The following is a 14,391-nucleotide window of genomic DNA, read 5'->3' as shown; positions in this document are numbered from 1 at the left end:
TAGATAGAGTGATTCACTAAAATAAAAAATAAAAAATTAACCAAACCTGAGGTCGGAAATTTATTAAAGGAAAATGCTAAATACTCAGAATTGGGTATTAAAGAATTGACCAAAAAATAAGTGAAAGGTTGAAATTTAAATGATATATTGCGAGTCCATGCATAGATTAAATCTCAATCACACACTCATAATTCTAAGTATGTACTGTGATTGTTTGCTAAAAGGGACAGAGACCAAAACCCTCAAAGAATGCAAAGCTAAGCAAAGAGCATATAGACTAACAAAAACCAAAAACTAGCAATTCCCTAAACTTGTTCCTATGTTTTGACCTTGAATTTGTACAGGGAAAAAAAAAAAAAAATAATAAGAAGGAAATAGTTAGATACTAGTCTTTCCACGAAGTGAAGTTGAACGAAGTTGAAGTTGAAGTTGAAGTTGAAGTTGAAGTTTAATTTGAGTCCTCAGAGAAGAGTCAGCAGAAGCACCATTGCTGCGATTTTCGAAGCTTCCAAGAACTACGGTTTTGAGCATGTAGAGAGAGGTTCGATTGGAGGGGTCGCCGAAGCCGAAGAACTTCGCTGGAGAAGGAGCTCTGAAAGCTAGGTCGAAGATGGCTGGCGGCGGCTGATAGGCGAAGTAGAAGATTTAGGGATTTCGATGCAAATGATTCAAAGTTTGAGGGACTTCATAGATTTAGGGATTTCAAAGAATTAGGGATTTCTGTCAAAATGACCGAGCGCCAAAAATTGGGGAGAGCAGGGCAAAAGTTTTGTTATTACTTTTTTTGCGACGGTAAATTTTAAACCGTCGCAAATGGTAAATACGTATTGCTAAAACTGGCGCCGTTTTGATAATTTTTTAGCGACGGGTTAATCTACCGTCGCAAAAGGTCATTTTTTGCGACGGAAAACGAGCCGTTGCAAAAGCTTTCGTGTTTTTTGCCTCCTTTTCTTATAGTGTCTTTTGGTATGCTCCAGTTACAATGTTCGTGGCACTTGGTTATAACTTATTATAGTATTAATTATGTCGTTAGTAATGATTCATTGTCATGTTAGTTATGATATTATTTTAGTTATATGATCCAAAATGTCTTTGGTTATATCTTATGTAGTGTTTGGTTAAGACTCATTTTTTTTTTTAAAATTATAATCCTAAAAGGATTCATATATGATATTTATGAAAATTAGTTCCAAATATCTTAACTTAAATATGGTACACACCCCTTTGATGGTGTACCATAACAAAACCCGTAAGTTTAATTCACGTGAATAATAGCAATATGGTACACTTCAAATTAAAAAAAAAATGTGGATTATAAAATTTTCTTAACAATAAACAGAAGTTTATGAATATGACTAATAATTTACCTCAGGAGAAATGTGGCCATGTATGTGATTGTGACCGTGGCCAAAAAATATATATAGCATTTCTTAAAATAAAAATAAGTTAATATTAATGAAAAATAGTATATCGCCAATTATTTTTGTTACTATTTTGTTTCATCCCATAATATAAAATGGTAAAAATCTTATAATAAATCTCTCTCGGATCATTAATACTCTCTTTAAGACTAAGATTCTCCCAATTTTGTAATTATAATAGAAGATATCCATTACATTATCTAAGGGTCAAGAAGCATCGTTTTGATACTTTTTGCTCTTGTCCCCCATTATTGATGTATTTCATTTATATCACAATTTGTTTTCATCAATAAAAACTTATCCTTCTTTTTTGTTGATTGAAAAAAAAAAAATAAAAAAAAAAACTAGGAGTTGCGAAATAATCATTATAAACTCTTGAATAATTTGAAGCGAAGAGGATCACAATCCCTCTCGAGACTTAATTAGAAATTTAACCCAATAACATTTTGTCACCTCTCAGTAGAAGTTGAAAGTTCAACTATCACCAAAGATAAAGATGATAACAATTCTTTTAACTCGTATATCTGTAGAACTTGTCACAAGTTGCACTCGTTGCAGATTCACTTGTTCCTGCAATTTAGCAACTCTCTTCGCCACATTTTTAAGAATAAACTAGCCTTGGCCCCAACCCTTACTTCTCTCTACATTCTACAACCTAACAAATATTAATATTAAAGAAAAAATTCAAGTAACAAAGTTTGATTGTTTCTATGGTTAGTTAGTGGCCCTGCATGTGCTCAGGAATCACAGAGTTCACTTTATGTATAGGATAATTATCGCACCGCCCACACCCCTACCCCATTAAAATCTTATATATATATATATAGATATTATTATTATTCTTTAGTGTATATATAAATACCATCTCACCATCCTTTTCTTAGTCCTCCCTCTCCTCTTTTACCTTCATCTGAAAGCTCTTCCTCTCTTTTTTAGAAACTTTTATAGCTTTCTTTGGTTTCTATTTTGGGATTAGCCAAATGGGTGAAGAAGCTAAACAGGTAATGTAATAATGTAAATAATTCAGCTTCTGCATTTTATTTGTTTTTTTTCTTTTCAGTTTTCTGATCTTTTTAATGCTATTTTGGTGTTTTGATAAACACTCTAAATTTTATAAAAAAAATTCAAACAGAATAATGTGACATTTTTGAATGAATATAAGTGAACCGTATAATTTGTATTGAGTTTCTATATACAGATTTTGTTTGTATAGCATTATCCTTACAAAAGTGGAATGGACAGGAACAAGCCAAGGCAGAAGATAATAAGCCTACTGAAGAAAAGAAAGAAGAGAAGGCAGGGGAGGAGAAGAAAGAAGAGAAGGCAGAAGAGCCAAAGCCACCTGAGCCTTTCGTGTTATTCGTCGACTTGCATTGTGTGGGATGTGCAAAGAAGATTGAGAGATCCATCTTGAGGATAAGAGGTCTCTCTCTCTCTCTCTCTCTCTTCATGTACTTTTGATCTCTTAAGGAAGTACAAAAATTGTGACCAAATGAATGAGGTTTCGTTTGACAATTACATATTTTAGTTAAAAAGTTATTATAAATTGTCATATCACTTTTCATATCTTTTTATAAAAAGTTAAAAAATTATTAAAATAGTTTATTTTCAAACGAGGCCTTAGTTTTAGTATTCGCTCTCTCCGTGTGTATACATGCACTAAAAGCATGTGGTTAATGAACAGGTGTTGAAGGAGTCGCGATTGATATGTCGCAAAACCAAGTGACAATCAAAGGAGTAGTTGAGCCTCAAGCTATATGTACAAAGATAATGCAGAAAACCAAGAGAAGAGCACAAGTCCTGTCCCCATTACCTGCTGCTGAGGGTGAACCTATACCCGAAGTCATTAATTCACAGGTCTCATTCTATGTGTACAGAAACCGATTATAAAATTAATTATGAAAAAATGGATTTTGTGAATGTATCTTTTTTCGAGCTGAAGTATTGTGGTCTCTTGTTGCTTCAGGTTAGTGGATTGACAACTGTGGAACTCAATGTGAACATGCACTGTGAGGCTTGTGCTGAGCAACTCAAGAGAAAGATACTCAAAATGAGAGGTAATATAGTTTATGCTAATCGGAAAAATGCTATACACAATTTCATACAAAAATCAAAATATAAAATAATGTGAGAGTCATATTTTTAAAAGGGTAATAATGTGCAAACAAAATGTTCATATAAAATTATCATACAAAATAATGTGTCATTTATTGGTGCTTTCATTTCAAATTAGAAAATAAATCTACTATTGTGATTGATAATTTCAAAAGTTTATCAAATTAAAATTTTATTATTGTGATCGATAATTTTAAAATTGTACTACCACATTATTGCTGATGTGTTTGTTAATTATTATTATTTTTTAGATAAATTATGCTACTGGTCACTATAGTTTACACAATGTATCAATTTGGTCTCTAATGTTTTAATTTGCTCGATTTTGCTCTTTAATTTGACGGATTGTGTCATTTTAGTCTAATAAATAACGGTTGTTAAGTTTGGTAGACGAAAAGTCTATATAATGTGTCAATTTGATTCATGTAGTTTATATAATGTGTCAATTTGGTTCTTGTTGTTTTAATTAGCTTGATTTTGACATGGGCCAAATTGACACATTGTATAAACTACATGGACTAAATTGACAGATAGTTTGATTTTTCGTCTACCAAACTTAATAACCGTTATTTATTGGACTAAAATGATACAATCCCTTAAATTAAAGGGCAAAATTGAGTGAATTAAAACAACAGAGATCAAATTGACATATTGTATAAAATACAGGGGCTATATGTATAATTTACCCTTATTTATTTATTTTTTTTCAAATGATAGAACATTTTTTTTTTCAAATGATAGAACATTGTTTTTTAACAATCAGATATTGGTATTTGTACCTTTTTTTTTCAATGAAATATTCAAAATTTTTTTTGTTGGATATACATACAAAAGAATAACTTCAGTGAATGTCACAAAATCAAGCCAATTGTAGTGTGAATTGTGAACTGAAATTTAGAGCAGCTATTTGGTGCTCCCCACCATCATGCCACTCACAATTGAGGAAAAAGATAAATATTCCAAAAAATTATTTTTAAAAATATTTTAAAAGTAAGGTGATATGAATTCAAACTTACTTGGTGTCATGTGGGTTACATTTTGAATAAATTTGATTCATATATTTAATTTTCAAAATAATATTTAGATAATGTAGCTCATGCTTGTGGGTCCTATCTCTTCAACTCATTATACCAAAAATTATTAAGTTCGCCTTAAATTCCAGCCTGGCTGGTCGTGTTCTTGTTCAATGGCATCAATTGTGACCATTTTTGTAATTAATTTTTTTTTTTAAAGAAAAAACGTCACACCCTTGTTATTGAGTTAACATAGTCACTAAATATGTTTTCTCATCAGACACAACTGACTGAATTCATATACATTCATCTAATTTTTGAATTTGAATAACACTACTCTTATTTAGGCGGTGTTTGGAAACCTTTTAGACAGGTTATTTTAGCCTCAAATTGTAAAAAAACTTTTTAGCCTAAAACAACCAAAAAACCAAAAAACCTAAAAAAAAGTCACTTTCCAAACACCCCCTTAATATGAATTCTATTGTCATATATCTAAATATGAGAAAAAACAACAAAAAAAAAAAACAAAGATTATGTATAGCATTACTTTATTAGATAGTCTTTGATGTGTTAATCAAGCTAAGTATCAGAAATACTATACACTCACAATTTTCACCAGAAGCATTAATGTGTGGGTTTTATTCATTATGGACTCCATAATTTATCAACTAAATCTCAACTACACTTCTCTTTTCCGCATAGATTTCTTAGCAACTTTTCCTTATTACATTGGTTAACAGTTTCATCATATGTTTTTGGTCTGCGTCTTCAGAGGAGTGTTCTGTTTTGGATGTTTTTGCTGCTGCTTTCTGTTTTTTTTTCCTTTTTTCCTCTTGTTGGTTTCTCACGAACCGGAGCTTTGAGCTTTATCTAGCTTTGAGCTCCTCTTTATTGATGTTCTCCATCTTTTTTGTTTGATTTCATCAATAAAGATTTATTTTGCCGATAAAAAAAAAACAGTTTCATCATATGTGATTTTTGTTTGCATTGCAGGAGTAAAAACTGCGACGACTGAGCTGAGCACTGGAAAAGTCACAGCGACTGGCACAATGGATGCAAACAGGCTGGTCGATTATGTTTACAGACGCACCAAAAAGCAAGCCAAAATAGTTCCCCAGCCTGAGCCCAAAAAGCCTGAAGCAGAAGCAGAAAAGCCCGAAGAGAAAAAAGAAGCAGAAAAGCTGGCTGAAGAACCGAATCCAAAAGAGAAGAAGGAAGGAGAAGAGGCTGCAGCCGAGAAAAAAGAAGGCGGTGGCGGCGAGAAGCCACCGGAAGAAGAAAAGAAAGAAGGTGGTGAGAACAAAGAAGAGAAAGGTGGCGGTGAGAACAATAAAGAAGAGCCAAATATTATTACTGATGAACAAAGCATGCAGAGAATGATGTATTATTATCAGCCCCTTTATGTCATTGAGAGAATCCCACCTCCACAGCTCTTCTCTGATGAAAACCCTAATGCTTGTTGCATTACTTGATTGAAAATTCATGATCATCACAAACTTTCATGATCATATAATAATGACTCCCCAATTGTACTTCTCTGTTCTCTATGATAATACATAGAAGAAAAATATAATCATTATTCTGTATTTTATGTGTTTTGTTTTTGTTTTTGATTTTTTATTGCCTATCTATTCAGATATATGCATACACAGTGTCCATTTGGGAAGTAAGCAAGAAGCTGCGTTTTGCAGCATTCCAAAAAAAGCAACAAGCAACATGAAAAAAGCAAGCAGGTTGATTTGGGAATGGTCAAAAACGCAAGTCATGAATTTACGTAATTGCCTTCCATGTAATTACATAATTGTTCAAACAACTACATGGGTTAAAAAGTAAATTTTCTGAGTTTGGTGGGATATTTTGGTCATTTTAATGTGATGTGACACCATAAATAAATATTACACAAAAAGAAAAAAAAAAAAACTTTTTACCAACTTCCCAAATCATTTTTTAAAAAAGTTAAAAACTTAGTAAAAAATCAAAAGTTAACTTTTTAACATCTTTTCAAAACACAATCCTTTTAATGTAAGTCCCATACTTGCTTTTTATCATGGATTATCAGGGTGGTCACAACACTAACTATGGATTGTGAATCTAAATGTGATGTAAACATATATGCATAAGCCAAAGGCGCACACTATACATATTAGAGGAAAGTCGGAAAACATTTATTAATTTTGGGAAAGTAAAGTGGAACAATTTTATTTACTAGTTTTGGAGTATCATATGACATTGCTTACGTAGCGTTTCAATCATGTAGTGAAATTTTTTACGGATAAGACAAGTTCACTCATCTTTGTTATGTATTTAGGAAATAAAGCGAAAAAACTAGAAATTTGCTAGATATTGATTTGTGATTATGTATTAATTTTAAGTAATAAATAACAATCCCAATCAAACAATCAAGATAAATCGACACAACGATTTTACGTGGAAAAACCACAATTGGAGCACCTCCAATCGTGATAAAAAAACTACGGGCAACAGCTACAAAACAATCCACTAAGAAGATATAAAGGAATTACACAGGTATACTTTCAATTACCTAGCGAATCCACGCCCGAATTGAACCAACCTCTATGTGTCTCTTCCAACCCCGTCTTCACCTCGGAATTGTCTTGACGATAAGCCACTCCAGAATCCATCAAAACTTCAGGCTCGAATTCTTCAGAATCCACCGAAGAACAACTCTCTCTTTTGTATAGAATTAAACAAACAATCCTTTGATGTAAACTTCTAAAATCATGAGTTGAATACTCAATCAAAACATCAAAGAAAACTAGCAAAATATCCCCAGATATAAATCCTAGAACACAAGAAGAAGATCTGGAGAAGTAATCCTAAAATCTGACAGAAACTCGTACTTATAGAAATCTGAATCGCGATGCTCGCTCGAGTGAAGACTCTTTCGCTCGAGCGAGGAACCAAAAACGCGTGTTTTCCATAAGTGGCTTCGCTCGAGCGACGCATCCTTTGTTCGAGTGAACAAACATCTCTTTCAGGTCTTTATGCAGACGCAGTCTTTCGCTTGAGCGATGACTTCTTCGCTCAAGCGAGCAAGGGCGGACAAGCAACTTTAAATGTAATTTTGCATTTTGCTTCGGGGGCGTTGCCCCGGACCCACCAAGGGGTGCTACCCCCTGGACTCTCGCGAGCTGACCGGACAGTTCGATCCCTGTCATAATCAACGAAGTGGCAATCTTGAAAGTATTAACATCACAAACTTCTCTGCAAGGCACAATTTGGGTTGGATTCGCATTTAAACACTCATAGCCTCACTGAAATAAAAAGTGCGAAATAAAATTACAACTGAAAAGAGCTTTGTTAAACGGGATTACCAAGAATAAAACCTAACATAAAGAATGACGTACTTGAGCTATATTTGAATCTTAGATTTGGATAAAAATATAAAAAAGAAAATGTGAGAAAAACATAAATGAAATATAGACTGACTTTATATTCATTTCTCTTTTCAAATTTATACATAAATCTATGATCAAAATACAGTTTTATTATTGTTGTGATTCTCATTGACTAATCCATCCAAGACACTAAAACACTGCAGCTGGATTTATATACCAACCAGCCAAACAAAAGAATTTGAGGTCATTCCTGTTTACCTATTGATTTCATCATGATGAGAATAGAGAGGCAATAGAGAAATTTAATATTAATTTCATGGAATCTGACAAAGTTTCATGAGCAGCAGCATATAATAAAGGGAAGGAATTTACTGGGGAAAAAAAGAAGAAAAAAAGATTAAACACATCCATACAACAGCATATTCAAACTAACATGGGACACACCACCATTACAAGGCCCACTAGTATTTACTATTTGTAGTAAATTAAGCCAATGAGCTTGCCATATTAGCAGCAGTGGAGCAAAGCTAACATCATTTAGTAAAATCTGAAAGTATTTCTTTTCAGTTTGAAGATATTTCCTTTATTTAAGTTATTTTTTTTTTTTTTATATATTGTATGCAACAAACAATTTGACACAAGAATCTCAAAAAAATAAAAAAATAAATTAAAAGGTTTACATTTAACTTGCAACAAACATATATATATTATTGTCCTGGAATTTCCCAGTTGGGATTGAATTATTTGGGTTGACAGAGCTCACATTTAAATTATTTTTACTCATATATATATATATATATATATATTTATAAGAGCTCTCAGTAAATGTAGGGCACAAAATATGTGGAATTATGAGCAATTATTCACTAATCTTAGAATTTTATGAGTTATTGTCTATATGGTGTTCTAAATCAGCATTTTATAAAAAAAAAAATTAAAAAATAAAAAAAATAAAAGAGGTACACGCGTTTGCATATATATATATATATATATATATATTATTTTTTTATTTTCATAGGATTCCAATATCCAACTATTTCAAATTGCCTTCTCCCCAAACAAAGTACTGAAAAAATTAAGCGCATAATATAACAAATAGTAGAGGACGTGGACAGAGATTGGGGACATGACATGACATAGAATCTCGTCTCATTCATTCTCAAAAGCAGTCTTCTTTAATTATTAAGATTTGATCTAATTCTTCTTTTCTTTGGCTAATTATTATTCACACTATATGTGGGCTTGTGAAATGCACATGAACCGCAGGGGCAAAAAGACTGTTGAATAACATGCAATTGTATTATATGTGAATAATATTGTATCAGAATAATATTGTATCAGTTAAAATTGTATCGATTCATATTAATTTGTATCGCTCTATATATTAATTGTGAATTAAATTTTAAAATTTATAATTCGTCTTTCAAATTATTTCGTTCTGCTACAGTTAATACATGTACATTTTTTAACCTCTAATAAAATATCAAAATAGGAGATTTAAAATGTGAAATTTATTACAAATTAATAGTTATATATATATATATATAAAATATTATGTAAATTAATATTATATATTATGTAAATGTTTGATAATTTATTAAAATATTCTTCAATGTGTCTCCAAAATCACTTAAATCACAATTTACCAATCCATTAATCTACTAATAAACTATTTAATTTATAATTTTAATCTTAAATCACTTCAAACTCCACCGTGCACGCCTATATGTAAACATCCTAAACGAGGGGAGAGAAGGGAGAGGAGATTCCCTGATGCAATCAGTGGCGGTGGGAGTGGGCATCACATGGTGGGTGGGTTCCAATATGAAGATCTGATCTGAGTCATTCTCTGAATAAGCATGTAAAGCCAACGGTGAGATGGACAACTACTCACTCTGTGGGACCCTTTTCAGTCTCCTTTCGTGGCGGTGCTGAATCATCAGCCATAATCTGACCACCCCACTCTGTTTTTTTTTTTTTTGTCATTGTTGTCGCATATTATATGTAACAAAACAGTCACACCCTTAGTTGCTCTGTTTGTTTGTTGCTTTTTAATGATTCAAGTGGATTAAGGTCTCCTTTGACGGCAACCTATGAGTTAAAATTATACCATCTTAAATTTTAGAGTTTGAAAACTCGAAAAAAAAAGAAAAAGAAAAAATATCTCAACCACTTGTTTTTGAAAGGGTTAAATGAACCAATCCCATATTTTAATATAATAGAGAAATATTTATAGTAAAGTATTTAGCCTATAATTTAGATTTAAAGGTATTGTCTCAACCTGTAGAGCTTACTATAAATTCTGTTTTAATAATTCGAACCGTTCATTTTATTAAATATTTTATATATATAATTTAAAAAAAAAAAATCGAAACGAGGTGGTAAACCCTAGGGTTAAGAGGGAATCCTAAAGTCACTTTTTTTACTCCAAAAATAAGTTACGTCTCATTTGACTTTGCTTAGTAGACTTTTTTTTTTTGGTTGCCTTTTTTGACTTATAATGTCACGCATTTCGAGAATGTGATAATTTTCATCTAGCAACATTTCGAATCATCATGTGCTTCTTCTAGATTAGATAATTGAATAAATTAACTTCATTTCTTTGAACAACGAAATCCAAACTGAACATGCACTGTTATGAACTAGGAGAAAGTTGGGATGGTACACCAACTCCCAGTTTCAAAAAAATGGTGCTACTTTTAACTTCCCTTTGGATCATGCTTTGTAGTCGTTAGAGCATCCACAAAATCACTATTTTACCATCCGACAATCAAAACCAGCTTTCAAATATTGAACTAAGAAGATGAAGAAGAAGAATAAAGAAATTGATAGAAACTATCTAAATGATTTCTTTTGAAGATCTAAGATAAAGGGGTACTTAAAAGTAAGCACATGCATTGAGAATCACCCAAGAGTATGCATTTATATACTCAATGCACCATGATCATACTCTCTCAACTTTTATAATATATATTACTGTTGCATTTTGTGCACCTTCCAAACTTCCCAAAAGCTACTTCTCTGTTAAGCAAAATACAGCCCATGTGGGAGCTAAACTAAACTAGTAGATAGTGAAATCCCCATGAGAAAGGGTTTACAATTTTCTCTTTTTTTCAATTGACCAAACATAGATGATTGAATGACACATCTTTATACTTTTCTTTTGAGTCATGATCCATCCACCACCTGCTTCCTTCAAAAACAGTCCTCAATTCAAAGTACAGAAATCTCTACAACTAACTCAACAGTAAAGGATGAACTTTGAGAATTCAAAGAGAGAAAAAGTTAAGAGGGCCTATGTCCCTTCTTTTGCAGGGAATCTAGCCAGGATTTATGCCTTCTGCTTTCCATGAAGATTAACCAAACTTGTCATCATTGCTTTATAGAGGTCAAATATATATATATATATATAGCCATCAACCACCTTCAAGTTTTCAAAAGCACAAAACAGAAAGAACAACATCAATAGGATATTTTGGTAATGAAATTTTTGGTATTCGAATGGTGAACATGGAAATTGTTCCAGCATGCAAGAACATAGCGGCTCAATATGTGGAAATGAGAGTGCCTTTGTATTCTTATGGGTGTGAGGAGAAAGTAAACAAGGCTCCATCACATCTCAGAGGTAAAACAAACAATCAAAATTTAAAACCCCCATTTTCAATGTATATTTTTCTTCACAAATCCTGTTAGTTTGTAGCCAGTTTTACATGTTTGTTTATTGAAGAAGGAAAAAAATTGTCGTCTTTAGACCTCTTGTTGCAATTGATGTGGCATTGACGCTTCTAAAACTAGCTGGAAAGCTTTAATATTTTTGGAAAGATTATAAATGCACAAAATTCAATTGCAGAACTGGATACAATAAGTGTGAGCATTATCAGATTCAGCATGTGGAAAACTCATATTTTTGCCTTGGAAAATCTTACTTCAATCGGACAGGATTTGAATGAGAAGTAGGCTAGTGAAGTTGTTAGGGACCTTAGTCTCACGATTTGTTTTCTTGTATTGGACTCCAAAATTGAGCCCACCATGCTACTCATCTCATCTCTAGAATGGCCTGGGCTTATACGTGTCTTTTGTTAAAGTCCTAATAGGTAACCTTGCCATGTTCCCATGAGCCACTGACTACACATCCCATGTCTTTTGTTATATCTCCTTCAGCTGCTACACTACACTGCTATGAATCTTAATAATATTACAAATACCAACAAATATATTAACCAAACACAACAATATTAGCTGTGCTCCACGTCAAGTGATGGAACCCTTTTAGTTGCTATGTTACTATATATTTGTTAGTATTCTTAACATTACTGTTATGAGTCTGGGTTGGGCAGATGTTGGTTTTTTGTGATTGTTGTTGTGATAATAGTTGAAAATAGTTTTTGTTCACACTTTCACACAACTCCCATTGGTTGAAAACAGTGGGCCTTCTATTCAAAGAGTGTATTGACCTTACTCAAGGTTGTAGACCCAACTATTCTAGACTAATGAAAGTAGTTTTTGTTCACACAATTTGAAAGTGTGAACGAAATTGAACTCAGTACAATCTCAGCTGCTGTAGGCATACTTCTAGGCTTGTGATGGATCCTATCTCTAAATTCCTCTATTCCCTTGTTTTAATGAATTCCTCATTATTAGATAATATATCGAGATTCATGTGCTTCAAGATGCCACAAGATTCATACATGATTTAATTGAGAGTGCATTGTGACACAGAACAAAGGATCTTCACCTAACAAATTAAGTTCCCTAAACACAGAACAAAGGATCCTCACCTAACAAATTATGTTCCCTAAAGGCTCCTTTGGTCAGTAATTACATAATTTTTTTTGTACATAATTTTTATAACATCACTTTAAATGAATCTCATAATCTATGAGTAAGGGTACTACTACGATATGAGTATGTGGATATGGTAAAATTCAAAAAAAGTAGTGTACGGATACGCTTTGGTACGTTTGTAAAAAAATATTTATTTTTAATTTGGAGTAATATAAAAAGTTGATTAAATCGTTTAATTTGTTAAGATCCAACCACCATTAACATTTAATGTTAAAAGTAAATATATAAACCAAAATTAAATGTTATTATATTAAATAACTTACAAATCATAGCTTAATTTTAAAATAATACTAAGTATAAAACTAAAAATAAAAAAGAATCTACTGAAAAGAATTTTATTTCTATAGTAGAAGAAAATATTATTTCAACTGAGGTACGGTATGACTTGGGTATATACTAAGTATGTTTGGGTATGTCAAAAATTAAGAAGAAAAAAATTTGAATACGTGTTTTGTGTACCCGGTCCGTATGTAAAAGTACCATACGAAGTACCATACGCAGGTAAATATTCGATAGGGATACTTCATGTGTGTCGTAGTTCCCATGTTTCATAGCTTATAATGTATGGTGTTATATTGTACACACTTGGTAAATGTGGATTTCTATCAACACAAGGTGACAATGTGGGGAATATGCAACAAGTATGAAGTGCTAGCAACCATGAGGAAGAAGTGAAAACAAACTCAATTTTGGAATCCAGAGGACAATAATGTAGAAATGGAACCATCGCAACCAACAGTGTCATCACTATACCCTCTTCCACATGACTGCTCCATGCCATCTTTAACTCTAGCTAGGGCTCGGTCTCTCAATTGGAAAGCATGGAAGAAGGTCTTCATTCGGTCCAATTCCTTCTAAAATTAAGAATAAATGTAAGGTTGATCACTGCACCAAAAAAAAAAAAAAAAAAAAAAGATGGTTTTTGACATGTTTGGCAACTGCTCCTTCGGATTTTTCTTATCCATATAAAATATGAAACATTTGGTCAGTCAGGATGAGTGTGCACAAACAAACAGATCCTTGCTATTCATGATAGTCCAACAGATAAGTACTAGTATTAGACTTGAGGGGATGAACCCATCATTTGACACATTTCCTCTAGAAATTAAGACCATGTTTGGCCAAATTCAAAGCTTGTTATCCTGGTAGGAACTAGTCATTGTTTTGTCTTCCAAATGAGAAAATTGGTTTCAGATTTTCAAATTAATGGTCTCTTTCTTTTCTCTTTTCTAATATGTATAAGTAAACAGGTTGTCATTTTGTGATTTAGATCATTTTCCATCCAAAGCATTAAAAAATTTTGGAACTACGTACATTGGAAGCTTCATACAGTTTTTACCCCTTCAATTTCTTCGAAAATTCTCCATTTTATAGTTTTTTCTAAATAAATCATTCAACTTTTTTCGTTGGGTTGTGCTTAAAATTCCAAATGCACTCAAAAATGTTTCATCCATTTAACTTTAAAGACAAATTTAATGTCTCTATTGGGATTGGTTGCAGGGATTTGTCTTAATGATAACTCTTACGACACACTTAGGGATGCTCCAAGATGTCGATACAGCTTGTTAAAAATAAAATAAAAATAGTAATTAAAAACAGATTAAGAGAGTTGGTGATAGAAAGAAACTATTGACATAG

General features: G+C 32.3%; 1 protein-coding gene and 1 non-coding gene across 2 annotated transcripts; both read left to right on the top strand.

Annotated features, from left to right (window-relative positions):
• Nucleotides 1-1,817: 1,817 nt before the first annotated feature.
• On the top strand, nucleotides 1,818-6,135 carry LOC114263550 (Heavy metal transport/detoxification superfamily protein). Its single transcript, XM_028204111.2, has 5 exons — nucleotides 1,818-2,422; nucleotides 2,664-2,844; nucleotides 3,106-3,278; nucleotides 3,388-3,478; nucleotides 5,543-6,135. Exons 1-5 carry the CDS (start codon nucleotides 2,402-2,404, stop codon nucleotides 6,019-6,021), a joined length of 945 nt encoding a protein of 314 aa, XP_028059912.2. The 5' UTR covers nucleotides 1,818-2,401; the 3' UTR covers nucleotides 6,022-6,135.
• Nucleotides 6,136-11,152: 5,017 nt separating this feature from the next.
• Nucleotides 11,153-13,944, top strand: LOC114263520 (copper transport protein ATX1). The gene is made up of 2 exons (XR_014328551.1): nucleotides 11,153-11,533; nucleotides 13,331-13,944. It is a non-coding gene; the product is annotated as a copper transport protein ATX1 (transcript).
• The last annotated feature ends 447 nt before the right edge of the window (nucleotides 13,945-14,391 follow it).

This window comes from Camellia sinensis, chromosome 1 (assembly GCF_055761805.1).
Source record: "Camellia sinensis isolate YWXY chromosome 1, ASM5576180v1, whole genome shotgun sequence".
Lineage (NCBI taxonomy): Eukaryota > Viridiplantae > Streptophyta > Magnoliopsida > Ericales > Theaceae > Camellia > Camellia sinensis.
This window is presented reverse-complemented; position numbering and strand designations above follow the sequence as displayed.

Coding starts and splice junctions, on each gene's coding strand:
- LOC114263550 (XM_028204111.2), top strand. CDS start 2,402: ATGGGTGAAGAAGCTAAACAG. Junction 2,845..3,105: donor ATCCATCTTGAGGATAAGAG/GTCTCTCTCTCT, acceptor GTTAATGAACAG/GTGTTGAAGGAGTCGCGATT. Junction 3,479..5,542: donor AAAGATACTCAAAATGAGAG/GTAATATAGTTT, acceptor TTTGCATTGCAG/GAGTAAAAACTGCGACGACT.